At 40.8% G+C, this 25,992-nt stretch overlaps 1 protein-coding gene across 1 annotated transcript in view; it reads right to left on the bottom strand.

Annotated features, from left to right (window-relative positions):
- The window catches only part of SMARCAD1 (SWI/SNF-related, matrix-associated actin-dependent regulator of chromatin, subfamily a, containing DEAD/H box 1), a 40,494-nt gene extending 15,699 nt beyond the window's left edge, over positions 1-24,795 (bottom strand). The window contains exons 1-9 of the mRNA XM_059471016.1: positions 24,638-24,795; positions 24,213-24,427; positions 17,036-17,201; positions 13,705-13,882; positions 10,722-10,785; positions 6,371-6,459; positions 4,372-4,461; positions 3,661-3,745; positions 1,830-2,221 (exon numbers count right to left, since the gene is read on the bottom strand). Coding sequence (XP_059326999.1) covers positions 1,830-2,221; positions 3,661-3,745; positions 4,372-4,461; positions 6,371-6,459; positions 10,722-10,785; positions 13,705-13,882; positions 17,036-17,201; positions 24,213-24,414 — 1,266 coding nt within the window. The 5' untranslated portion in view covers positions 24,415-24,427; positions 24,638-24,795. The remainder of the gene's footprint in view (positions 1-1,829; positions 2,222-3,660; positions 3,746-4,371; positions 4,462-6,370; positions 6,460-10,721; positions 10,786-13,704; positions 13,883-17,035; positions 17,202-24,212; positions 24,428-24,637) is intronic.
- Between the last annotated feature and the right edge of the window lie 1,197 nt (positions 24,796-25,992).

Here is a 25,992-nt window from a genome sequence, read left to right as displayed (position 1 = left end):
TCTTATGAAATTAATTCAAATCCTCTTGAAACACAATAGCTTAGTCCAACTTAAAAAAAAAACACATCTAGAATAAGAAAAGACATTCTCATTTATGTTTTCCTGGAATAAAACATTCAATTTACAAATAGGTAGGCTTTATTTTAAATCTCAGACTGAGAGTCTTAATATCCTCCTCAATTCTAGTAATGAACAAGTGGTAACAACTTGTAGTACTTCACATTGTGTTATACAAAATACCATTACAATAAAAAGAGACTTAAAACCAAGCCAATTTCTTTAATGCTCTAACTGAATCAGCTCTCCCCATTATTCTAACCACCCTTATTAATTGGTAGGGAAAACACTGGGTTACTGAGCTACTGGATCTTTATAAACAATTAAATCCACACTGATACAAAACATCTGCTGAAATCTGCTGCAAACCATTTCACCATTTCTACTCTGGGCAAGTATTCACAATACTACATAAACATGTGGCTGCTGACAGCAGCAATCTTCATGAAAGACAAAGTCTGAATGCAAACAGGCCCATGCAGTGTTTTTTTACTGTAAAATATTTAACACAGAAAAGGAGAAGAGCCCTGTAGCAAATACTTGTGCAAAGAATTAAGCTCAGACAAAATCCAACAAGTTTAGAAAGTAATAGCTGTATGACAGATGTTCTGTGAGAAGCCAAAGGCTTGGGGCAAAATGGATTTATTTTGCAGCATACCAGTAACTCATTTTTTTCACATAGAGTCCTTTTGTCTCCCCCCTTCCCTTACAACACAATACACAAAGATCACTTCGTTTCCCTTAAAATTCTGTTTAGTATCTATTATTCTTTCATGGTAATATATTTCACACACTAAATAATAAATATTATTGTTTTACACATATTGAAAAAGTTCTTGCATACATCAGCGGGGGGGCTCAGAATGCACACTGATGAAAAACAACAATTACTCTGTAAAAAGGCCTGTGCACAGTTACTGCTTTAAAATCCAAAGTACCAATAAATTAAATCAAGAAAATCTGCTGTAACAGATTGTAAGAATTCAAATTTCTTACCGGGACATTGCTCTTAGCAGGTCTGAGGTCTAGCAGTTAACTGAAACTGTATGAAATGTGAACTCTACAAACAAGCCATGGTAAACATCTGAAAGTAACAACAGAGCGACAGCAGATAATGTACTTACCTGCAGATACTGTTTTCCCTTCCGTGGTGGATTGTGGCTTAACCTTCTGACGCTTTACCTTTCATAATTAAAACAGCAGCTCATTCCACTGAAAATGGCTGCATTGCTTAGCTAGCAAAACTATGCTAGACACTAAGCTGCAGTAGAATAAAGGCACAAAAGAAAAAAAAAAAAAAAAAAGAGAACGACCATTTCTTGCCTGAAATTGAAAATATCCATGCTGGCTTCTTCAATCATGGAGCTACCCTGGAAGCTGCTGCTGTTGCTGCACAAGTGTCTGCAGTAAAGGTCCTGCCACATTCTTCCCTCCTGCATGGGTTTTCAGCTACAAGAGCTCAGAACAGGCTAGCAAACACCTCCTTCTCAAGTGAAAGCTCTAATTTCTCCTTCTGCAGTGAAATCAACCAACTTTCTGTGCTACAGAGTGAGTGACAGTAATGTCAGCCAATCAGCTTGAGTTTTCCAGAAAAATCACCCCTTAATTCATTCAAAATCAGGTCATATGACACTATTTGAAATGCTATTGGCTTAGGAGGAACATAGCATTTCAGCCTAATGAGGATAAGGCCACCCATCTAAGCCTCCCTAGGCTGAAGCCACCTTGACTCTAGGCAGGCTGGGGATAGGAAAGGAAGAATGCAGACCTACCAGAGCCTCCCAGCTGTTAAAGGGCCGGAGCGCTATTATCTTCTGAGCCTTTTTCTGAGAACACTGGGGAATCAGAGTCAGTTCACTCAGGGAAGCATCCTGCAGGAAGCTGAGGATTTTGGCTTTGTAGCCATCCTCCATCACTTCGTCGCCGCTGCTGTAGTCCTCATCCAGGGAGCTTCCGCCATCTTCGGAAGCGGACTCATCCTCCGTGTGCTCTGCTTCTCTCTCAGCACTCCAAATGCTCCTTTTGCCCTTGTCCTTTTTCTGAAAGCCATTCTGCTCTTTCTCAGAAGCCTTCTGCTTCATCTTATCTTTACTCTCCTCACTCTGGGTTTTAGTGGAGGCTTCGGTCCAGTCAGCGACTTTCCTTTTGGGAGGAAATTCCACACCTATGCATGCAACACAGAAGGCAACAAGTCAATGCATACTGGTATGGGGCTGATGAAAACACAAGTTGTTCTTCCAAAATAAAACCTACAGATGTGTAAAACACAGTTCTAGCATTTAATACACAAGAACTCAAAGCAGGTGATCCTAAGAGAACAGAAAAGCAAATCTGTATAAAATATACAAATAGCTCTAACTGTGAGTACAAAGTAAGTAAAGCTCATTTGTAGAATGGTCAAATAGCAGAAGGTTTAGTAGCTTAAAATACAGATGATCAACATAATGTAATATTTGTGAGGTGCAGCAGCTCTGATTCAGAGCAAACAGTCAAGAACTCTGATGTATTCTTAAGATGAGATACTGGTCGCACTGCACCTGACTGCAGAGATATTAATTCTGCTGACTTGAGAAAACAAGCTCTCTTTCACCAAGAAAATGACACATGTTTTCCATTTTAATGCACTCTAGTCCAGTATTGGGGTGGGACAATGAAAACACACTAAAAAACCTCAAATAATGAGGCATCTCCAACCAAAGTAACTCAGCTGCCTTAAAATAAGACAGAAGGTATTTATCTGAACACAAGAAAGTAATTTTCAGAAGCGTCTTGTAAGGGTTTTGATTCCTTCACTGTAAGAGAACGCTTGCAGCACAGAAGTTTCTCTTCTCTCCAATCCCAGCTTGCTGCTGACTCCAACCCTGACAGCTGCCTCCTCAGAGGCAGCAGCAAGGACACAACTTCCTGAGCACTGCTAGCTGTCTCCACTTGTAAAGAACCCAGTTAAGAACACTACCCTGTCCTAAGAACACTTAAATAGCTGATACAGCAAAACATGTACATATCTGACAGCTGTGTACCACACTGAAAAGTAATCAACTCATTAAATAAGACTTAAGTTATAACTTGCAGATTTACTTGCAATCACTGGGTTTGCTCCCTACTACATTTAAAGTACTGGGATTTACAGATGGGTTGCATAATTCAAGGCCTGCTTCTAGGATGTTCCTCTCCTAGAATACATTTTAAAATTGACAAAATAGCATATATTACTTGTTATCTATGCAGTTATTTGCAATTACAGGTTTGGAAACCAGTAATTTACAAATCGTGTAGTTAAAAAACAAAGCTTTTTTTTAAACAAGTAGGAAGGGAGCACGTTATCAGCTTTGACATGTACCAAAATATATTTTAAAAGATACCCATAGGTAATTACAACTTTTCATACCTATCTGTAAAGATATTTATCCCTAGTTAGAGAGCAAAAATAAAAATACAGAAAAATTGAGCCTCCTTCTTTTATCCTCCCTGTAACAATGATTTCAAGTATAAGTGCAAGTTTCTAGGCATGGTGTCAGGACTGTCATTGCTGAACATTGAAAAATATTTGCATCACAAGTCTGTTTCATGTTTGGATAAAATGAATTATGAATCTGTCTTTACCCTCCTCGTCGTCGGCAAATATTTTCAGGGCCTCCAGTGCATCATGAAACACCCAGTTATGTTCCTCAAGTACCTCTCTCAGCTCCTAGTAAAAAATAAGACATTTTGCATTGTGGTGAGATAAGCACAAGCTGAATTTCTGTGCCTAGTAACATCAGGCAAGGAAAACCCTTGTAAATCAGATGATTCAAAATAAAAGGAAATCAAAGTGAGAAAACCCTTCAGCTTCTTTGTACATTCAGTTTAGGCAGAGCTGCACTCCACTTTTCAAAAGTGTACGAACCCACATGAACAAGCTTGGCTTTCAACCATTTCAAGCACAGTACTGAAAGGGCTCAAATAGTTGCTGAGGACCATCAGGTACTGAAGTAATACAAAGTGCTAAATATATTTAGCAGTCTGGGGGAGAAGAAGAGAGAGGGAGGGATCATTTCCTCTTGCATTTTTACAGTAAGTCATCAAATATGACTATGCTAGTCCTGTCATAGGGTCAGAAATGTAGGAAGAGAAGGTCCCTGTAGTCCTAACTACATCCCATAGCTCTCACCTCAGGACAAGTTATATTGTAAAAGCAGGAATAGTAAAAACCTTCCTATCCTGGGCTCTTCCTGGAAGTGCTGTTGTAAAAGAACTGTTTCATATGGACTATCAACAGCTGCAGTTTTCTTAAGAACTCAAATCCTGATGTGCTATAGGGAGACATCAGCTCACCTCCTTATCCAATCCAGGGAATGTACTTTGCAACTTCTTCACAAGCATCTCTTGCCTCTCCCATTGTCTTTTGGGTTCTGAGTCATCCAGCTATGTTAAAAAAGGTACCTATTAGGTTTAATATTAATTACAACTACAGAAACAGAAGAAAACCTCATCAGCACTGTTCATCCTTAAAGAGCTACTCTAAATGACAAAAGCACTTTAGACAAACTCAAGCTTAAGTGATTCCTAGTCAACAGTCAATGATCAAAGACCAAAACTTTCATGAACATAGAAAATGTCTTCAGTCATGAAAAACTGGGACTTTTTACTTGATAAGCACACACAGTGCAAAATCATGTACCAAAATATAAATAATATAGAACTGTCTAGTTTATTTTGTTTAAAATCAAAAGTTCTTAGCAATTCTGGACGATACTTAAGGCAGAAGATGTCAGGATTGGTGATCAGATTAGCTTACTAAGCATGTGGTGTTTATCCCACCACAGCCTACAAAGATGTCAAATGCTGTGTTTATATTAAGACTTATGGGTAAAAAATTTCACAAATATTATGTGGAGTCAGCATCGTGGAGTCACATCAAAAACTGGTAAAACTTTTCATCAACAATAGCTTCACTAACAGCTACAACCAGACTGCAAAATGGAAGTTCACAAGTGCCAAAACTTCCACGGGCCACAAACTGCTGTGCTTTGCATTCACCACAAAGAACTACACCAGTTCCTTCCTGGAGCTCTGAATGCAAAGTGGTTACAGAGCTACTTGTCTACAGCAGATACCAACACTTACTTGGCTGAAGGAGCACAAACCACATCACCCAGAGGCACTCTGAGTAACAGAGGACATTATTCCTTTCCTCAGTGAGTGTTAGTGTCACTAAGAGAGCAGCTACAGTCCACAGAAGAGCTGCCCAAGTACATGCTGGTCTTAGGAACCACAAGGAAAAGCAAAACTAAGAAAAAAAAACCATGCAAGTTCTCACTGCAGTTCCCTAGAATGAGTTCCAAAAATCCATATTCCACATTTGGTTTTTTCTAAACCTTCCCCCTTTAATTGTAATGAAACTGTTAAGAACAGAAATCAAGTTGATATATAAAACCAGGTCCAGTGGAGCACTGTTTGCTAGCCTGGCTGGTTAATCATTAACTAAAGCCTCCTTTCATATCCAAACCCAGGGGATTGGTGAGGAGGAACAAACCCAGTTCACATCTCTCTTTCAGGAAGGAGGAGTTACAAATGAGTTGTAATATTTTTGCTTTAAGAGAAAACCATGTTTTCTTTAATTGGTTCTGTCTGAGGACAACAGTAGTCTAAATTTCAACACAGTCATCCTCCCTCATCCAGCCTCCAGTATTTATGTATAATTCTCTTTTTCTATGTAAGTGGCTTTCAAGGATGTCTCCTGGGATGCCTGGGAGATGGCCTCATGACAGCACTGCAGGACTGTGCAAAGCTGCCAAATACCATCCTGAATGCACCATGATCATGACATAGCTCCCATTTATTAGCAGAGGTCAAAGCAGTCATTCCTTTAAATGCAACCAAGTCATTATTTTTAAAGATTTCCCCAAGTCATAGTTTCAAATATATAAGCAACATCTATAACAAAGAAGAGCAGAAGATACAGCAAAATATGTTAACTTGATGTGCTTGAAGAAATACAAGGAATGACCCGAGGAGAAAAAGTGATCCAGAGCCTGTAATTCCCACTGCTGCTCATAAAAACTGAATAGTGCTCAGAGCCTCCCTGCTACCTGCCATCAACTGCTTGCACAAAAAGCAGTGAAGTGGCTGGTGTGATACAAAGCCACAAGCACTAAAGAGCAAAGCAGGTCATTCCATTCAGAAAGTCAACAATAAAAGAAATACAAAAATCTCATCCAAATGGCAAGATCTAATTTGACTTAATTTTCTGATAAAACACATCACTGTCACTGACCAAGTCAGGTAATTCCATTTATTTTACAATGCACAAAGAGAAAAGCACAGTACTTACATAACTGATTTTTGACTTTTTTGCAACTCGTTCATTTTTTGTTTTGCAATTTGTGGGAGAATCTCTTTGTTTCCTTTTACCAGAGGCAGCTTCCAAAAGAATTGAGATGAAAAAAAAAGAATTAGTTCATTTCCTTAAGTTCACTCCAAAACAGCAGGTTATTTTACTTACTACAACAATGCAGTAGCTACTTGTTACCTGCACAATGTTTAGCAGTCTCCATAAGTTTCCTGCTACAGAGCACAGATACATTGAAACTTGAAGCAAAGCAGCTGCTTGAAGGTACATGTTTATTTACCTCTAAGTTATTTTCAGCTGTCTGGCAATTAATTAATCAAGTAATTACTTCTCATATACAACAACCATTGTTGTATATGAGAAGAATAGCATTTTATTATTCTTTTTTTAATAGTTACCACATGTTATTACACACAAGTTGCATAAAGGTGTATCGGTGTCTGGTTTTATTCAAGCTGGTATTTCTCCCAGGCTGAAGCCCATATGTGTGCTGGAATATGTACATCACTGCCAATCTGGAATCACTGGTGACTGATTTCTGGCTCAGGTGCACACCAGAGCAGTTACCAAATGCTTTTCAACATTAAATCTACACATCTCAAAGAAAACTATGCATATTAAGTCTGTGATAACCTTATCACTTACAAACACTCCACATGAGCCATAACTTTCTGACTGTCTTTGGGCCCTGGTGATTATCAAGAGATTATCATCTCAGCATTGAGGCCTGCCCAGCCAGGTGCACTTCCAGACTGCTGCTGTGCGTGGCTCATGAAGGCCAGAAGACATTACCAGTATTTCTGCACACCAGCTTGGCTTGAAGCAGCATTACCAGAACAAATTATTGTGAAAAATCCTAGTCCACGATCTGAAATACTACTGGAAGTTAAATCTTCTCTGGAACAGCAAGTGCCTGCAGAGCTTTGGTGTCTGATACCAGCATCTCCCTCCCAGCCTGCCCTGGGAGACCAGTGAAAAAGAACACCCACACACTCACAAAAAGCACATTTGCTTTCCCATCCAGAAGCCTGTCTGGATGATCAAAATAGTTTTAACTCTACAACATTATGTAGCCAAATCTTCATACAAGAAGACACTTTGTGTGGAAATACTTCCAAATAAATTTTCTACTATAGTCATTCACTCTGACATCAGAGAAGTGGCATAAAAATATTGAAAAAAATATTAAAACACCCCCCAAAAAAGCAAAGTACTAGCAACTCTTCCTTAAAGTAAGGATCTAGTAAGAGATACCAGAAAACACTGTTAAGATTTTTTTCAACATCTATGTATTTATATATATTTAGATAAAAATATCATAGAATCATACATTTGGGTTGGAAGGGACACTAAAGATCACTTAGTTCCACACCTCTGCTCCAGTCAGGGACACATTCCACCAGATCAGGTTGCTCAGACCCCCATCCAACATGGCCTTGAACACTTCCAAAGATGAGGCATAATTTAAATAACTTAAACAATACTGCCAGGAAAATGCCTGCTACTAGCTGAAGTCTGAGGAATGGGTGGTTGTCTTGATATCCAAACTAGGAGCTGTGGGGCTGCTGCTGGGCCAAGCATTGGAGGCCTTGTGCTATTATTTCTTAAGCTCAATTCAGGATGGATAATTCTGAATGTGAACAGTGACCCTGCAAACCTCTTTGCCCTAAAAAAATAGATGGGCTGGATATAAGAATATTTCAAAGATTTTCCTGGTTTTGGGTCATGGGCTGAGCACTCCATAGCCTTTGAAGAAAGCCCCATTATGAGCAACTTTAGAGGCAATTGAACTGAAACAAAGGATCTGGAAATCCATGGTCTCAGGAATCTATAAACAGATTTATTTAAAAATCAACCTGTGGTCTTTGGAAACCCACCATATTTGCAAATGACAAAAAACCAGCCAACTTTCTGAAGACATCCACTTTACAAAGTACACTTAACTTTTTCTTCCTTTGCTAAGGGAGTATATGGCTGAAGGGATAAAGAAACTCTTACAGATAGAAATTGTCCTCAGAGTGCAAGCACAGCCTTCCAGAGGAATCCTTGCTCTCCCCAGAAATTTTGCAACTAATGAGCAATGAAAAAAGCAGCTCCAAGGTCTCAGACTTTAGAGGAGCACCTGTCATTATTTCCCCTGTTACTTGCTACTATCTCTAACACAAAAAAAAACCCCTTTTATTACTGTGACTTCCCTCATCATGATAAAAGAAACCAGTAATTTTTGACTGCTCAAAAAGCAGAGAATTCCAGACAGATTTACATCAGGCTTCAGCTCAGAAGCACATCCCCCACTTCTGATGTTTTCAAGAAAAGAACACCAGAAACAAATCACAAGCAAAAGGTATCACTACAACTTCACATCTTAGACACATCTTTTCAATGTGTCACATCTAATCTTCATACCTTTATAAAATCTGCACTGTTTCTTGTTTTAGCTCTACACCACTATTGAATTCAAGCTATAAAGACAAGCTTTTTGTCATTTTGACAGGACAGAAAAATTCAAGGATATCGTGGCTACACTTTTTTCACAAAGCCATGCTTAGCAAAACTGTATCTTGCCTTGACCTCTCACACAGCCAACATTTCACAACAAGTAAAGCATATCTGAAATTGACACAGTTCAAACAGATGTTCAGTAATGTCTCCATATTTAAAAAATGTGTCCAAAATGAGGTGATTTATACCATCACTGTCAGGCATGCTTACTGCTAACTAAATATTTTATACAACAGCAGTGATTAGTGAGAATTTTGCTGCCAAGAAGATTTTTCTGTGGCTCATATTTAAAAGATGTGAAACAACATTCTTAAATCAACACAAAAATGGCCAAAAGGCAGAGCCTACATACCAGAAATCAAAGTGATTTAGTTCAAACACTGTGAACTGCAGCAAAGTTTAAGGATAGATAGTAGCTTAAATTGGCTGAATATTATGAAAACCCTTGAAAAATAATCAGTCTTCCAGGAACAGCAGCACTAAGTGTATTTCTCAAAACATGCCAGCCTTGCTTCCCGTTGCCAATATCCAAGAATTTCCATCTACAGAATCTGACCATGCACACAGTGACAAATTCAAAGTGGTTTGGTGGTTGGTCAAAAAAACCTATCAAACAACCCAAAGCATAAAAGCATCCCTTTCACTCAAAGCAGCCTGGATGTTCTTAAAACTTTTTGGAGATTGTTAGAAATCTTTGCACTTTGATACGAAAATAAGAAAATTAAAATACATTAAGTACAAAGGGGAAATTAAATAAAAATTCTGTACTCTACAAACAGGAGTACAACAGTTCTCCCTCAGCCTATGCTTTCTCCTATACATATTGCTCCAAACCCATAGGTTCCTGCATGAAAAGATACATGAACTACTCAAAACAACTAAATCATCAAGAGTGATCAGAAATAGCTTTTTCCATAATTTCAATGAAGATCCCTCAGGAAAACCTTGGACAGCTGAACTGTAAACAGATGGTTGATCTGCTTTCTATAATATCAGAATTCCACTCTTCCCTGACCAACTCCAACACATCAAAAATACAAGACAAGACTTAACCCTGGACTTGGGTGATGTGAAGAAACAAACCCGAAGCCCAAGAACTATGACCCTTTAACACATATAACACTTAAAACACATTCCCACAAAATCTGCTAGGGTGTTTGTCTAGCTTTGTTTCTTTGTTTTGGTAACAGTATGAGACTGCATAAATTGAGGTGCAGAACAGACACCCCTAAATAAGCTCTGAGGGTCCAAAAACTTGGTTTGGGTGATGTTTTGCTAGAGAACCAGGGGGATCTGTCTAGTGTTTAAGACTAAGAGTTCCTATTCAGAATTACAAGCAGGTCTTGAAAACAACCAGAAGCAAAAACTGCAACTGACCTTGATATAAACAATATCTACTTATTAGTAACTACATACCCAGTGTATTTTTCTGTACTACCAGACTACTCCCCTAGAACATTTAGAATTACTTCTGCTAACCCTTTACTATTTGCCTCAAGTTCTGGACAAAGGAACCAGCAAGAATAGAATCACTTAAAAACCCACAAGCAAAGCAATCCTGAGCTTCACAGAAAAAAATTCTCCTTTCTGGTTTTATTTACAGATTTTGCTCCCCATTCTCTTTTCATTTTTGTCTCTGCAAATCTTGTAAATTCAGTTTTGTGTTATTACACTAAACAAACAATGCTCTAACTTTCAGCAGAAGCTTTACCACTTTTTAACACTTCCCAACCAATTTCACTGAATTAGCTACTAAAGTTTGGGTTCTAAACTACAGTTTCTAAAGTTTGGGTTTTGTTTTTGTTTTGTGGGGTTTTTTTGTTAAACATACCTTTGTCATTGAGCTTCAAACCAGCAGCTACTGCTTCATCCATTGTGCATGCTGATTCTATCAGCTGCAAAACAAAAAAAAGGCAACTGCTAAGTGGAGAAATTTAATCCAGTTGAACAGAGGAAGACAATGCTGGATCAGCTGTGACTGAAAAACACTTTTACACAAACCCTCCCCACCAATATATATGTATTATAAAATCCGAGAGCAAAACCAAGAGGTATCAAATTAACATTTTGAATACAATGTCACTTATTATCACTTTCTTCCCTACTTCACAAGCGTATTCCACATATTTACCTAGAAGCTTTTTTACAAACACTGTTCAATGTCACTATTACAAAACAAGATAATAAAACCCTCTGATTTATTAATTCATAAAGTGTCTGAATACTATTGTGATGCACTGGTCCATTTCCTGTAAGTGCATGCATGAAATGTTTATCAATACATCCTTGCTGTCCTAGATTGTTTGTCCATCCAAATGTAATCTCAACACAAATCTGTTTTACAAAGTGCATGTTGAGACTTCCAGAAGGCTTTCTGCAGGTGCAGTAACAGCAACAAAAGCAAATGGCTTAAATGTTATGAATATGGAAAAAAAAAAAACACAAAAAATGAAGATATGAGGAATCCTGATTCCCAAGTATCAGTCCACATTTGGAAACTGCATCTTACAATTTTGCTACATTGGCACAATTTCCTTTTCAAAAGACTTGTGATTTTTTTCCTTAATAGCATTCATCAGTTGTGCCAAGTTTGTCAGGACAGCCTGCTCCAGATCCTTCATGAAGGAACAACAGATTTGCCTGACACTCCTCTGCCCTCCTTAAAAATGTTCCCATGTAACTGTAGAAAAAAAATCTGCATAGTCTCCATTTTCTACAAAGTTCTGCTGATACAGGAGCTATCTTGCATTCTCCTGAAAACAAACACCATCAGCCTCACATGCTGTTCAGTAGCTAAGTCCCATAACAGCAGTGAGACACACCACATAGCATTTCTAGCAAGTTACTAAGCTACAATGAACTTTCATCACTCTTTGAATCAGACGAATTCTATGCAGCCAAAAACTGCAAAAGATACATTCTGGACATGCACAACAGATTTTAACTCTAATGTTCAGGAGAAAAATTCAGAAACTCCTACTTGAAAACCTTTTGCTCTTCCCAAAATAAAGGAAGTCTAAGCATAAAGCTTGATTCACTTGGAAACAAAATACCCAGCAAAGAACTTCAGTAAAATGTCTGTATTTCTTCAATGCCACTTCAAAAACCAGGAAACTTTACAGACTAATTTAAACACATTTGGCTTTATAAATGATGATAGCCTTGTATGGTACTAAAGATATTTTACTTTTACTGTAATGAACTACCATATCTCACTTGCAAGGAGTTACCTGTAGATTTGTATTGTACACTGGACAATGGCCAAAAGTCCCACATCAGCTTAATCAGAATACATTACAGTAAGTTCAAACCTACCCTTTGCCTCACTGGAATACTGAAATCTTTGCATGTTAAATGCCATCAATGTAAACTTGCACAGTGTTTCATCTACTGGAAGATGGCAGCGATTCCACTGCATTTCATCAGCTAGCTCATTCCAACAACAGCAGTTACCAACTGGGATAGCCATAATTAAGCTTAAACATCACAAGAAATACTTGAAAAATTTTCTATACACTGGAGTTCACTGTTGTTGAACTTACCTAAAGGTGTTTATTTGAAGTGTGTGTCTATATATTCACTTTTATAGATATCCAAGTTCCCATGCATGTGGAAATGTTACACAGTTGTACTTCCCCTAAAATGTTATTTTTACCCTTTGCTATTAACAAAACAATAATCAAAAGCTGCATGGTGTTTGCACGGCAAGGCTTGACAGCAGCAGGGGCTACAGAGGTGGCTCCTGTGAGAAGCCACCAGAAGCTTCTCTGGCATCCAAAAGTGCCAGTGGCAGTCAGATCCAGGACAGTCCTGCTGCTGACCAAGGCCAAGCCCATCAGGGACACTGGCAGCACCAGTAGATCACAGGTTAAGAAGGAAAGGGGGTAGGGAAATAGGAAGGATCAACACACCTGCAGCAGGAGAGAGGAAGGGGAATTCATGAGAGAGAAATGGCCCTGCAGACACTAAGGTCAGTGAAGGAAAGGCTAGAGGTGCTCTGCTGGAGCAGAGATTCCCTTGCAGCCTGTGGTGATGCCCATGGTGAGGCAGCTGTGTCCCTGCAGCCCATGGAGGCCAAGGTGGAGCAGAGATCCACCTGCAGCCCATGGAGAACAGCACAGCAGAGCAGGTGCACGTCCAAAGGAGGCTATGACTACATGGGAAGCCCCCTGAAAGCAGGATCCCAGCAGGACCCGTGGAGAGAAGGGCCCTGCTGGAGCCGTTTGCTGGCAGGACTGGGGACCCTATGGAAGGGACCCACAAGGGAGCAGCTTGTTCCTGAAGAACTGCATGCCATGGAAAGGGATCCAATCTGGAGCAAGGGAAGGGTGTGATGAGTCCTCCTGCTGAGGGAGGCTGATGAACTGACTGCAGCTCCCATATCCCATTCCCAGGCCTCACTAGTATGAGGGGGAAGGAGGCAGAGAAAATCACAAATACAGTTAAACCCCAATGTAAGGGAGGGGTGGGGGGAAGGTGTTTTAAGATTTGCATTCATTTCTCATTACCCTACTCTGATCTGATCAGTAACAAATTAAATCTTTTCCACAAGTTGAGTCTGTTTTGCCCATTACAGTAACTAGTGAGCAATCTCTCCATGTCTTTATCATGATCCACAAGTCTTTCATTCTATTGTCTTCCCTGTCCAGCTGAGAAGCAAAGTGACAGAGCAGCTTTAGTGGGTACCTAGCATTCAGACAACATTAACTCACCACAAGACTGTACCCTGTAATGAAGTCAGAAGCTTAGAAAAACTGCCTATAAAATCCTATAAAACAATCATCAAAATAAATCAAAGAACTTAGTATTATTACTTTTAATAATTCTTGGTCACTTCTTTGGGGAAAACGTTCCTTCATTGTTTGCAGCTTTGAGTCCCTGGCATCCTTCTCTAGATGCTCCTTCACAGCTGGCTGCTGCTCCTCACCATTTACAAGTGCCTGCTGGGCCATCTCCTCCTCAGGCCGGTCATCATCATCAGATGGTTCAGAGCTACAATGTACAGGGGAAGAAAAAATAATTAAAATTCTTTTTGCTTATGAATGTTCTACTCTACCAGAACATGACTGTAAACTAACCCACCAGGACTGCACTAAATGCACTGAGATGCATTCAGTAACACTGAATCAACTTGCATGCAAAGGGACACCTCTACTCAGGACAAAGTCAGGCATGTATCAAGTACAGTGTCCTCTTTGCACTAAACAATTTCAACTTGGCAAAGGAAAGAAGGGAAGAATGGACTAGCAAAATAACATCACTTACCCTCAAATTATCAAAGATTATTGATAATTTAATAACAACCATCTTAATAAAGTTTAGCTACTTGAACAGTTTCAGCTACCTGAATTACATCAGACTACCCCAAGTTTATTTTAAACAGCCTTGCTAGTGTTTATTTCCCCAACAGACAAACAGATGTAGATTAGGTTCTTTGTAAACACTTCCCAGGTGCAGTATTAACTCTGTCCTAGCTCTTGGCTCACTGAGAAAGAAAATTCAAAGCTCCTCGTGCAGCATCTTAAATGTATAAATGTGGCAAGAGCCTTTCTGAAAAAAAAGATAGTGTTCTGAATTTACTGAAAGACAGATTATTAACACTAATTTGCAGGAAAAGCAACCCCTATGTATCTTCCAGAATATTAGCTGCACAGATAAGACTGAACCCAAGCACCAGTCTCCCATCCTCCTTCCTCCCATAGACAATAAAACCTCCTTTTGGGAAGGCAAAATTAATGGAATGATATGGAGTTTGCCATTTAATAGGGACTTCACCATCAGAAAGGCTTGCCTGCACGTGCCTCTACATAAATATAGGTAAAAGACTAAAAATAAACCTGGTATTCCTCACTATATCTATTTTTAGCAGTTGCAACAGGCAGATTGCATTAGAATTCTGGAAAAAAAATTGATATGTATCACTTACATAGAAGATACACACAGGTAACTGTTCATCAAAGAACTATTTCCTCCCTTTTCAAAAGGCACACACAGCTACTAGGACTCTCTGGTTACTCTTAAGAGTAAGGAAGTAACAAGAGAGAATCCAAATTATTCTTCAGTCCATCAAGGCATTGAGTTGTAAGCCTCAAAACATGAATCCTCCTTCCACTTAAAAAAACCACTTCATTAAGTATCATATTAAAATCTATTGGCATTTTTCTGATCTTTTTACCTTGATAAGGAAGGTTTCTTGTAAAAAGTGCATATGAAAAAGAAAAAGTCAATCCAAATGAAAATGGTGACACTGCAATTATCCTATCCTTTCCTATCAGGGAATAACATCTAGACACTTTTCAACAAAGCCAGAGTTGCATACATCATAAATCTTGTCCTCTGTGTATAATCACATTCTTATCAAGCATAAAGAAACACTCATTTAACTGCTGAGCAACTCTGACCCAAAAAATCCTTGTGTTAGATTCTGCTTTTTTTTCCAGACAACAACCCTCTGGTAGCACAAGCCATGGCAAATTTTCTTTAGGAAAGATGTGTTTTCTACTCTAAACTTTCCACTTTCTGTTCTGTGCCTTGTTCAGAACAAGGGAAGCTAGGATACTCTGCAAAAATGAAGTAAAACCCCAAAAAACCCCACAAACTAAGTAACACATGCACTAAAATGCACAATGCAGACAATGAATTGAGTGATTCCATGCAAAGCCATAATTCAGCATGAGCCAGAGCTAAGCCTGGACAGATCCCAGCTAACTCCTGCCCCACTCTCCATTTGTTTGTTAGCTCGACCAGAACAGCCACTTGTGCCACAGCCCTGTGGGCTCTGTACACATCAATCTGCACCCGAGCTGGCATACTGGGACAAAGTGTCAGGCACTGAGGTGCCTGGTGGCTACACAGGAATACTGAGGAGCACAAGACGATGTAGTCTCATGGTCATCAACCCCACCAGGGAGTCACCTTGCTGTCCATCTCTCACTCCCAGCCACAGCAACACAGCATAGGAACAGGAAGCAATGGCTCTACAAGTTGCATCCTGTGTGGCTTATCAGCATCAGCTCTATATGACAGAAAACCCCTTGAGCTGCTTCCAGGTGGGATTGATCCCAGAAGCAGAGTAACTCCATTCACACAGCACTGCACACAAGCCAATTTGATGCATGCAACCAGCTGGCCACCTCTGTCTCCTTGCACAATCTAGAACTTAAATCACAGGCAGAAGCAGGAGCTCACTTGTAACTGCTAATACTTTTCTCCTTTTCAAGTAGCTCCCTTAAGTTGAAACTTTGGGGGGCAAACACTAAATAAAGAAAAACAGCACAACATCAGCATTTCAGGTAACAGCAGTACAAAAATGCATTATTTCACTTCTGCTGTAAACCCCTAATAACTCCAGGCTCTGTATAGGACTGAAAACCTGACAAAAAGCAACACCTGTTAAGGCTGCAATTCCCACACAAGTTTTCTGCCCATTAATTCAACTAGACTATCAAAAAAGCAGGTAAAGCCATCTTGTTTTGCTTAGCACAAGAACATCTAGAGGGCACAATCACCACACAGACATAACTAGCAGGGGTTCCTTTACACTGTTGCAAATGGCTGCAGATGCCTATCTACATCTTGTCTCACCTGCTCTCTCAACACTGTCTTTTCAGCACACACACAAGCGACTCCTCCACAGTGACTCTTCCCTCTCAGCACATTCAAAAACATAAATTTCCAAATCACTTAGGAAAGAAATAATTTTCACTGTGCATAGGAAACACACCATACAACTCATACTTAAGTTTACCTCAGGACTTGTACAACACACTGAAGTTCTATTTGCTTCCCTGTCAAATACAGCTGCATATACAAAAAAAACCCAATTCCAACAGTTGAAAATTAGTAAAGCAAGTGTTTTATGGTTACATTTTCAAGTTGCACTAAAAGGATTTCAGAAGGGCAAAGGCACAAATGCATAAATGAAAAAACACCACATGTTTCAACATCACAGAACTCCTCCCACTGAGAAAATGTTTTACCAGCATACTTCTTCCCTGGAAAACCAGTAAAGTTTAGTTAGGGGCAGCTGAATCCCAAAGGAGCAAACAAGAACTCAACCTAGGCTCTGATTTTCACTTCAGGGTTTCAACTGAGAACAGCCCCTGGGGGTGCAGAGACAGGACAGAAATGTGGCTCAAAGCGTACATTACGGCCACCTTTGCCCTCGGGGCCTGGGCTCCTTTTCTTCTTGGCTCCTCATCCTCGCTGTCAGACCCATCCAGGAACTGCACCCCTCGCTGGCGCTGCCGCTTGAAGTAAGACACTTTCCTTGTCCTCTGGGCTTCAGGAGTTTCTGGGATGGTGGAATACTCTGTGCAAGACATTTCAATGGGAGAAGAAAGAGGAGACAATGACTTACGACTTCAAATATTTATTTCTACTCAGAGCATCAGGTAGCTATGACTGTTTTCAGAGACGCAACAGTCAGTTAAACAGAACTCATTTTCTCATGCACACAAAATTCCTGTCAGCTGCATTTCTTAAAGTGGGAACTTACCTGGCAAAGGATCTTCAGCTCTCTTACATCAAACAATTTTTATATTACAACATTTAAGAGAACATATATTTCAGGTAAATAACTATTTATAAATGAACAAATAAATACTTGTTTTTAGATAAATGAATAATAAGCAAAGTCCTCTGAACTACTTCCAGGCTTATCAGAACATGGACAGAAACAAAAGCACATTTCTCTCTTTTCTCTATGAAGAGAGAAAAATTGATGTATAGAGCAGAGAACATGACAGCTGCAGAGAACATTTTCTGTATGAAAGAAATCTCGTGGAAAATAAATTTTAAATAACACACTGTGGCAGCACTGAATGAAAGGAGAAAAATGATAAATCCTAGAAGTACAAGATATTTGCTGACACAGGAAACTGCAAAGGCTTTGAAAGGCAAAGGCACCCAATAAACTAAAAATATATGGCACCAAATGTTACAGAGTACACTACAGAAATAGAAGAAAACAACTTTAAAATGGAGCTTCACAGTGGCTAAAAGGATGGAGGTGAGTGTAACTTAGTGTCTATAAGGAAACATCAACAAGGGTTCAGTGACAGTTCAAAAGAGCAATCATTGAAGGCTTAAGACTTCAGGTTGTTAAAAGCCTTCCTTGTCCAACAATCCAGGAGCCACTCTGGCAGCAGCATCTGAGCTGGGACCAAGACCCTTTTGCAGCTATAGATTCCACACTCACAGAGTCATACAAGGTTTTCCAGAGCACCCTCAGATGTCTAGATCCCCAATATCATTTAATCAAGGTACAGTAACAAAACCACAGCTCCAGCTGGTGCCTCTGAGGAAAAACCCCCCACAAAAAAATCCCGGGCTTTTACACGCTCACATTCTAAGTGCAGGCAAGTCTGGAGCCATCAGCTCCTGAGTGTCCTGTGCCTGGCAGGGCCATGGGCACCTGGGACCTCTGTGCAAGGGGTCAGCACTTCCCTGCCCCCTGGCTGGGGCTCTCCCCACCCACAGCTCAACCTGAGCCACTGAGCGACCTGCACTGAATGGATCCCTCTACAAGGTGACCTTAACCACACACAGGAAAAATCCAGGATAAGGGGCAGCAGAGTCAGCCACCAGCTTCTGGGAAAGCTGTGTTTTAGTGATACTACTGTCACAGGAAGTCCTCATGTAAAAAGATCTTTAATTCTCATAACAAAACAAAGTATCACAGGCATCCTCTCCCCCTAAACACACCCATCCTTTTTTAAAACCCATGTGCTTGTGAACCAAGCACCAGGGATGCTGCTAACTCTGGAACCACAGTTTTGGCTAGAAGTAAAGGTAGTTTCTTCTCTCTCCATTCAGTAATGTAGAAACTTGCTAAGTCAAATTACTAGAATGTAACATCAGTTTGCAAGGCTAATTTGCCAGCAGACAGTAGACACAGATGAAGCTAGAATAAATTAATCTGATAGTCAAATGCAGAAAGAAGCCACATGGTGTCTAATTCCATCATCTGGGATAAAAGACCTAGTTTTAGTAGAGTTAGCAAAATCTAAGTCTTTGCTATCACTTTCAAAACACAATATAGGATTATAGCAATGATTTTTACAAGAGGCAAAAGTCTCACTTGGCAAATTAATCTTATTTTGAAAAGCCTATACACATGCAAATTTAGGAATGCATAAAAATTATTAGTTCTGAAGTAGTAGTACACAGTTCCAAGACAGACCTCCCTGCATCCAAGATCAACATGCTGGCAATGGAAGCTTCCTGAGCAATACCTTCTTCTATCTGTCCATTTTAGCAAGGAGATGTGTTGTCCTTGATGCACTTGCTTCATCTGAAAACTGATTAAGTTTTTAGATGAATACAGGAGAGGAGCAAGAGAGACCTTTGGGAACATTATGAAGTTGGGTTATCAGGGCAAAGGCTACGACAGTAGGATAGAAATACAAAACACATTAAAATATGTGATTCAATATCAGACCAGGCCTATAAGAAACATGAGAATTTCAGATCTATACTGAATTAAGAGAACAGATCAAGGCAGTTTTCATGGATCTTTGCCTTGTAGATTAGACTAAATTTCAAACAAATTCTCCTTGTAAGCAGCGTGACACAGAATTGACAGGTGCTCATGACAACTTTGCTAAGAGGCTTCCTTACTGAATTTAAAGGAAAAACACAAGGAAATTTTACAAAAATATGACAGTCTTAAAAGTAGTTTTATTCTACAGTATAAACCTTAGACAAGATTTATATCTAAATAAAGAGTATTTACTGTTTCACTTAGTGATTTCTCATTTTATTTTTATTTAGCAATTACTGTCCAGTCTTCATGACAGCTCCTAACTTCCATATTTAAAAAATGCTGAGTTACCTGATGAAAAAAAAAAGCATTCTCCCTCTCAAAAAAAAGCCCAATCTTCTGCACTTCCTCCACCTATCCCACTGAACAGAGTACCCTACTAACTGGGGAGGAAGCAGAAATCACACATTTAATAAGGAATGCTCATATTTAGAGCAAACTGTAACTTTGTACAGTAGTAATAGATGAAAGTCATAGCAACAATATGTAATTGTTGGAGGCAGAATTTTCTGATTACAAGCAATTCAAAAGAACTATTAAGGAATGCCTGCAACCATAAGACCAGATTTTGACTCTGAGGCCAGAAATAGGAACACTCATAAATATCCCTGTATGCACACATTAACATCAAAACCCAACAACAACCACCAATTTTTGCTACCACAAAAAGAGAATCCACTGCCCTGTAATTCTAAACACAGCCTCCTACACAAATCATACACCTAACTCTGAGAAAGCCAGCTTCTCTCCCAAGTAAAAACAAAGGTAAAACCACAGCAAAAACTGAGGCAATACTTAAGAGGCTTACCACATTTACTAACATTGTCCAACAAGCATTGTCAAATAGAAAGTAACTTCCACCTAGTTTTGGAGAGCAGCATCAAGCACATGCTGCTCAAGCCTACATGGTAATAAGAATTCCCTTTTCAAAGAAAAGTCTTTTCCATTGGCTAAAATAATCCTAGATGTCAGTATTACTCTAAGGTACTTCTTAAAGCTGCCCTTTTAAAACAATGATTACTTCAACCTATCTTCTTATGAACCCTTAGAAAACTTCACTTGATACTGCAGTCATCACTTCTTTCCAGAAATACTCCAAGTAGAATTACACTCTATGAACTGAGAATAAGCAAAAAACAAGAACTTCCACAGATCCCAGAGAAAATGACAACAGAACAAAAAAGAGCAGTGCCAGTGCAAGTGAGCTCTGAGCATTACAATCTCAAAGTGTAGTCATTTAGGATACATATTCAAACAGTAGAGAGAGGACATCAACAAAATCAGCCATCAATAATGGGGTTATATATTGTAGTTTAATTTATTTTACAACTTCTATTTCAATTCTTTTTGGAAGCTTAGTAAGCATGGCTTTTTGAGACCTGAATAAAGGCCTCATTTTGAAATTCATGTTGGTAATTATTCTAATTTGTGCACTTCTGGTACAGTTCTGCTCCATTTCTACAACAGTGTAGACTAATCTCATTATCTTAGTATACTGAGCTATTTACAAAATTAAAAACATCTAAATGAAAATTAAGATGCTTGTTTCCTTAACAGATTAAGAGATTCAATAAATATTACTATTGAGTAAACAATACTCATCTGCATGAAAAACTGTAGTAAGCAACTCCAGTGTATTTTTCCAGCTCTTTTTAGAGATATCTACCATATATAATTTGGTGACTGTCCCCAGAATTGGTTTCTATCCCTCAGTAAATGCAGTGCAGAATTATTCCTTACAACCTGGCTGCAAAGTCACTGCAGGTCTGTGTAATTTTGAGCACAGACAAGTGTACAAAGATGAACAATTCTTGTGGCCATCACACCACAAACTGCTTATTAAAGCATAAAGGATGAATGTCCAACACAAAGGAATGAGAAGCACGACCTACAGACACAAAGGGGGTACAGAAGCATTTACCAATATTAGTTTGTTCTGGGAAAACAAAACTAAAGAAAATAGCTAAAAAGGTAATGATGGTTCATGACACAACAGACAACATCTGACTATACTTTTTGAAGATGGATGACATTTAGACAATCCTATACTTTGTTGGATTTCAGGGCATTTGATAAAACAGAAATATGAAGAAATCTCTTGGAAATTATACTAAACTATTTGTGCTACCAAGGATAAAGATTTTTAAATTCTTTTTAGATCCACACAGTGGTTGGACTATGTCAAAGTTGTCAGCAAAAGAAAACCAACCAAGTTATTAGGGATTTAGTAGCATTTTTGTTTGTATAAGTGATATAAAGATCACGCTCCTCTTCTTTCCCCGGTTTCTTGTATTTTACTTGTATCAGTATTTCGTCAATCACTTTGTCCTCAGAAGAAATCTGAGTAATTGCTGTCCTCACATGATTCACTGAGCATCAGGACAAGTCATTTTGGTGAGCCTGGTGTAAACTGCTCCTCACACAGAACAACTCCATAGCCTGACTTGTTGGTGCAGTTAACAGCAGAGAGTGACATAAACTCAGCTTTGGGCATTTCCATGACTACTCAGCAATAACAAACCCAACAAAAAAACCTGACTGTTTTATTTGACCCAAACCAAGAAAAATTTTGTCTTCATGACATTAATTAGGAAACAAGGAGGACAGGCATCTGCTCATCAAATCTAGTCTTCTCTATTACATTTAAGTGCCTCATATCACGCAGACAAAATCTGAGTGTTTAATTTTTTGTTATCTTCTGTAGACGCAGAAAATGTGATTTCATTTCTTAAAAGGTTATTAATTCTTTAAAGGGGTTACATAACATTCATGTGCAAATAAGTGGGAGAAAAAAAGTCAATAAACCACTTGATCTTCTTTAAACACTCAATATCTGTGAAAGATGAAGTATTATGTATTTGCAGAGCACTACTAATTACACCTCAATTTTAAATGTTAATTAGTGCCCCAGTTCTCCACCAGCATCTGTGCCCATGGATGTTTATTTCAATTGGACACCTGCTGCAGTTCTGCCTGTTCTTGCACTCTACCCTGTTTCACTGTTAGCTACCACCATCTCCCACCAGTTTTCCTCACAAGCACTCAGCCTGGCATTCCATATCTTTTAGGCTGGCCTTCACCTTTCTTTTTATTACCTTGTACCTGAACTAATGCCTCTAAATTGGGTGCCACACCCCTTCTCCACAGTCCTGCAGAACTGAAATAAAGGGAAACCAGCATTTTGAAAAACAAGCAATGAAATCTGTTGGTCCAGCTACATGCTTACACTGACAAAGTCCACAAGCAGATTAAAGGATGAAGCACAACACCAAAATAAAGTAAATCCCCAAACCACTAAGGCACAAAACAAGCAGCACCATGCATTACTGCACAACTACACTGAGAGCTCAAGAAGGGCCCCTGCACTCAGTAACTCCTCCAGAGCACAAGACAATGATTCACCACCATCAGGAAGGGAGCACCTGCTCCAAAGTGCACTTCCTCAGAGTGCCCATTGTGCCATACACGCATTGCAAAGACACATCAGCAGGAACCAGAACTAACAGCTGCTCACTTCTTCTGTAAAGTCTCCCTGTCACCAAAATTCTTTGCAACAGGTTACTAGTTCCAGACTGGCAACTTACATGTTTTACATATTTAACACAGAACACTGCTTGGTATTTACTAATGTAAACACAAGAGCACTCCAATCAACTGACAACAGTCAACCTGCACTAAAGCAAACTTTAGGGAAGAGTAAATATCCACCTTCTGTAATTCTGACTTCATTCAGTTTTAAAAGAGGAACTCCTTGTGCATGAATGGTTCTCTATTATTACCTAGATAAGGTGTTGTGAAAAACTGCCTTGCACCAAGAGAAAGTCACGTGCCAAAAAATGCAGTTAAACAACATCAAGAGACATTGTTTCATTTTTTGAATAAATGCACTTTCAAAGTCTGTCTGATCTCTCCTGTAACACCTGTAATTTGACAGCTATACCACAAGTCATATGCTATGTCTGAGAAATAATAAAATAATCAGCAGGAGATACTGTCTGCTTCTCAAATGCCTCAGTAACAGGAAAAACACACTGGTGAATGTGATTACACAGCCAACAGCAATTTCAGTCCTTAGTATTAACCAGCAAATCCAGACAGCAACAGCACATCCCTACTCAGTCTCAGCCAAAGGAAACTAACACACTATGACACAATCAAGGTTTTGACATTTCCATGAAAACCCCAAGCTTCTGCCCCAAGAGGACAAACACTACAACAAAACCAGTAACACAGTCAGCTTCTGAGAATCAGTACCAGGTCTCTCAGCTCTTTACAAAACCAGGCCCAAGTGAAAAGAAACTGTTCCCTATCGTTTCAATTCCATCTGTAATGCTGCATGATACATAAGACAAGGCCTCTACTGAGAAAATTAAGTCTACAGTGTTGCATCTATCAGGCAATTAAAAGTAAAAGCCATTTCTTCCTCAAAAACACTGAAACGCTAGCATAAAATAAGTATCAGTAAATAGAGTTTACAAATAGGAAAACACAACACTCTTTCAACATTTAATCTGAAACTTACTTAATCAATTGAAAAAAACAAGTTATTTCAGAAGGCTAACGACTTGCCCGTAAATGCACATGTTCAATGAGAGCACACACTGCTGCAAATGAGGACACTTGAGTGGAAATTGTTGTGAAAGGTTTGCACAGAACAACACATTTGTAAAAAAAAAAGGGGGCAAAACCCAAAATGACAAACACCAAAACAAAAGACAATTACTTCATTTGTAGAAATTAAGGACTTCCACTGCCCTTCATGCAAAACACGTGACTCACCAGTTCTCTCTGTCACGTCCGAAGCCGGAGTGCCCGGTCTCTTGTTGTCACCCGCACCTTCCTCCTCCTCCGCTCCGGGGGCCCGCACGGCAGCGCCAGGTGCCTCGGCGCAGGCGGCCGGCGGGGACGGCGACACCGACACCTGCTCCGCGCCCTTCGCCTTCCTCTCGAAGCGGAACCGGTCCAAATTGTAGAGGCTCATATTCCTAAGCTTCCTGAGGGAAGAGCCATGAAGGGGAGAGAGCCGGCAGGGCCGGTCTAATACAGACAGTAAAACGCTGCCAGAGGAACGCGCGGCCAGGGGCGCTGTCAGGCAGCGGGGAGGCTCCTGCCCAACCATCCATCCGCCCATCCACCCTCTCTCCCTCTCCCCCGCGCTCCCCCGGCGTCCCTCCTTATCTCAGGGCGGCGGGCCCCACACGCACCTGTGGCGCAGCGGGAAAGGCGGCAGGGAACGGGAACGGGAGCGGCGGGCAGGGCGGGCCCGGGCCGGCCCCCGGGGCAGCGGCGCGGACCGGCGGCAGGGCGGGATGGGGCCCGGGCAGCGGCGCGAGCACGGCGCGCTCCCCTCAGGAGCGGGGCGCGGGGCTGCTGCCGGCGCGCTGCGATGACGTCACGGCCGCTACCGCCAATCGCCGGGCCGGAGCGCGCGGGCGCGTGCGCCTCTCGTGTGGAGGGCGGCGGGAGGCGCTGCCCTGTGGGGCGGGAGGGACGGCGGGGCCGGGTCCTGCCTCTGTGGGTTCTGGGGCTGCCGCCGCGACCGAGCGGGTCCAACTCCACACCCCGCACCTGCCAGTGACGTTTGTGATTCCAGATCATCGCGTGGTCACACCCCGCCCCACAGTTCCAAGTTGAAAAGTTTGGGCGGAGAGCCGCGGAAAGACCATCATGGGAGATCCGGAGCCCTAAAATACGGGGTCATGCAATCGAAGAATGGTTGGGGTTGGAAGGGTCCTTAAAGACTCCTAGTTCCGAGCCTCTGCCATGGGCAGGGACTGCTTCCACTAAACCAGGCTAAAAAGCCATCCAACCTGGCCTTGAACACTTCAGGGATGGGGCATTCACAACTCCTCTGGGCAACCTGCTACAGTGCCTCACCAGGAGCACTGTAATGAATTTCTTCCGAATGTCTAATTTAAGCCTACTCCCTCTGACTTTGAAGCCATTCCCCCTTGCCCTGTCCACTGTCATGTAAAAGTCTCTCTCCATCTTCCTTGTAGGCTCCTTTTGGGTACTGGAAGGCCACCATTAGGTCTGCCCTAAGCCTTCTCCTTCACACCAAACAATTCCACTCTCTCAGCCTTCCCACCTGGGAGAGGTGCTCCATCCCTCTGATCATCTTGGTGACACCCCATCCATCAGGTCCGTGTTGTTCTTGTGCTGGGACCCCAGACCTGATGCAGCCCTGCGGGTGGGGTCTCACCAGAGCAGAATCCCCTCCCTCCCCTGCTGCCCACACTGCTCTGTGTGAGCCCAGGACACGTTTGGCTTTCTGGGCTGTGAATGCTCATTGCCAGATCACATCCAGCCTCTCATCCAGCTGCACCCCCGAGTCCTTCTGGGCAGGGCTGCTCTCAATCTGTCCCTCCCCCAGCCTGTATTGATACCAGGGTTGCCCCGACCCAGGTGCAGCACCAGCAGGTGCCTTGTCAAACTCCATGACGTTCCCATAGACCCACTTCTCAAGCTTGTCCAGGTCCCTCTGGATGGCACTGTAACAGCACACATCACAGTTGAGACAACCATATCACCATACAATTCCAGAAGGCTTCAACCCATA

This window comes from Ammospiza nelsoni, chromosome 4 (genome assembly GCF_027579445.1).
Source record: "Ammospiza nelsoni isolate bAmmNel1 chromosome 4, bAmmNel1.pri, whole genome shotgun sequence".
Lineage (NCBI taxonomy): Eukaryota > Metazoa > Chordata > Aves > Passeriformes > Passerellidae > Ammospiza > Ammospiza nelsoni.
The sequence above is the reverse complement of the archived record's forward strand: the minus strand, read 5'-3'. Positions and strand labels throughout refer to the sequence as shown.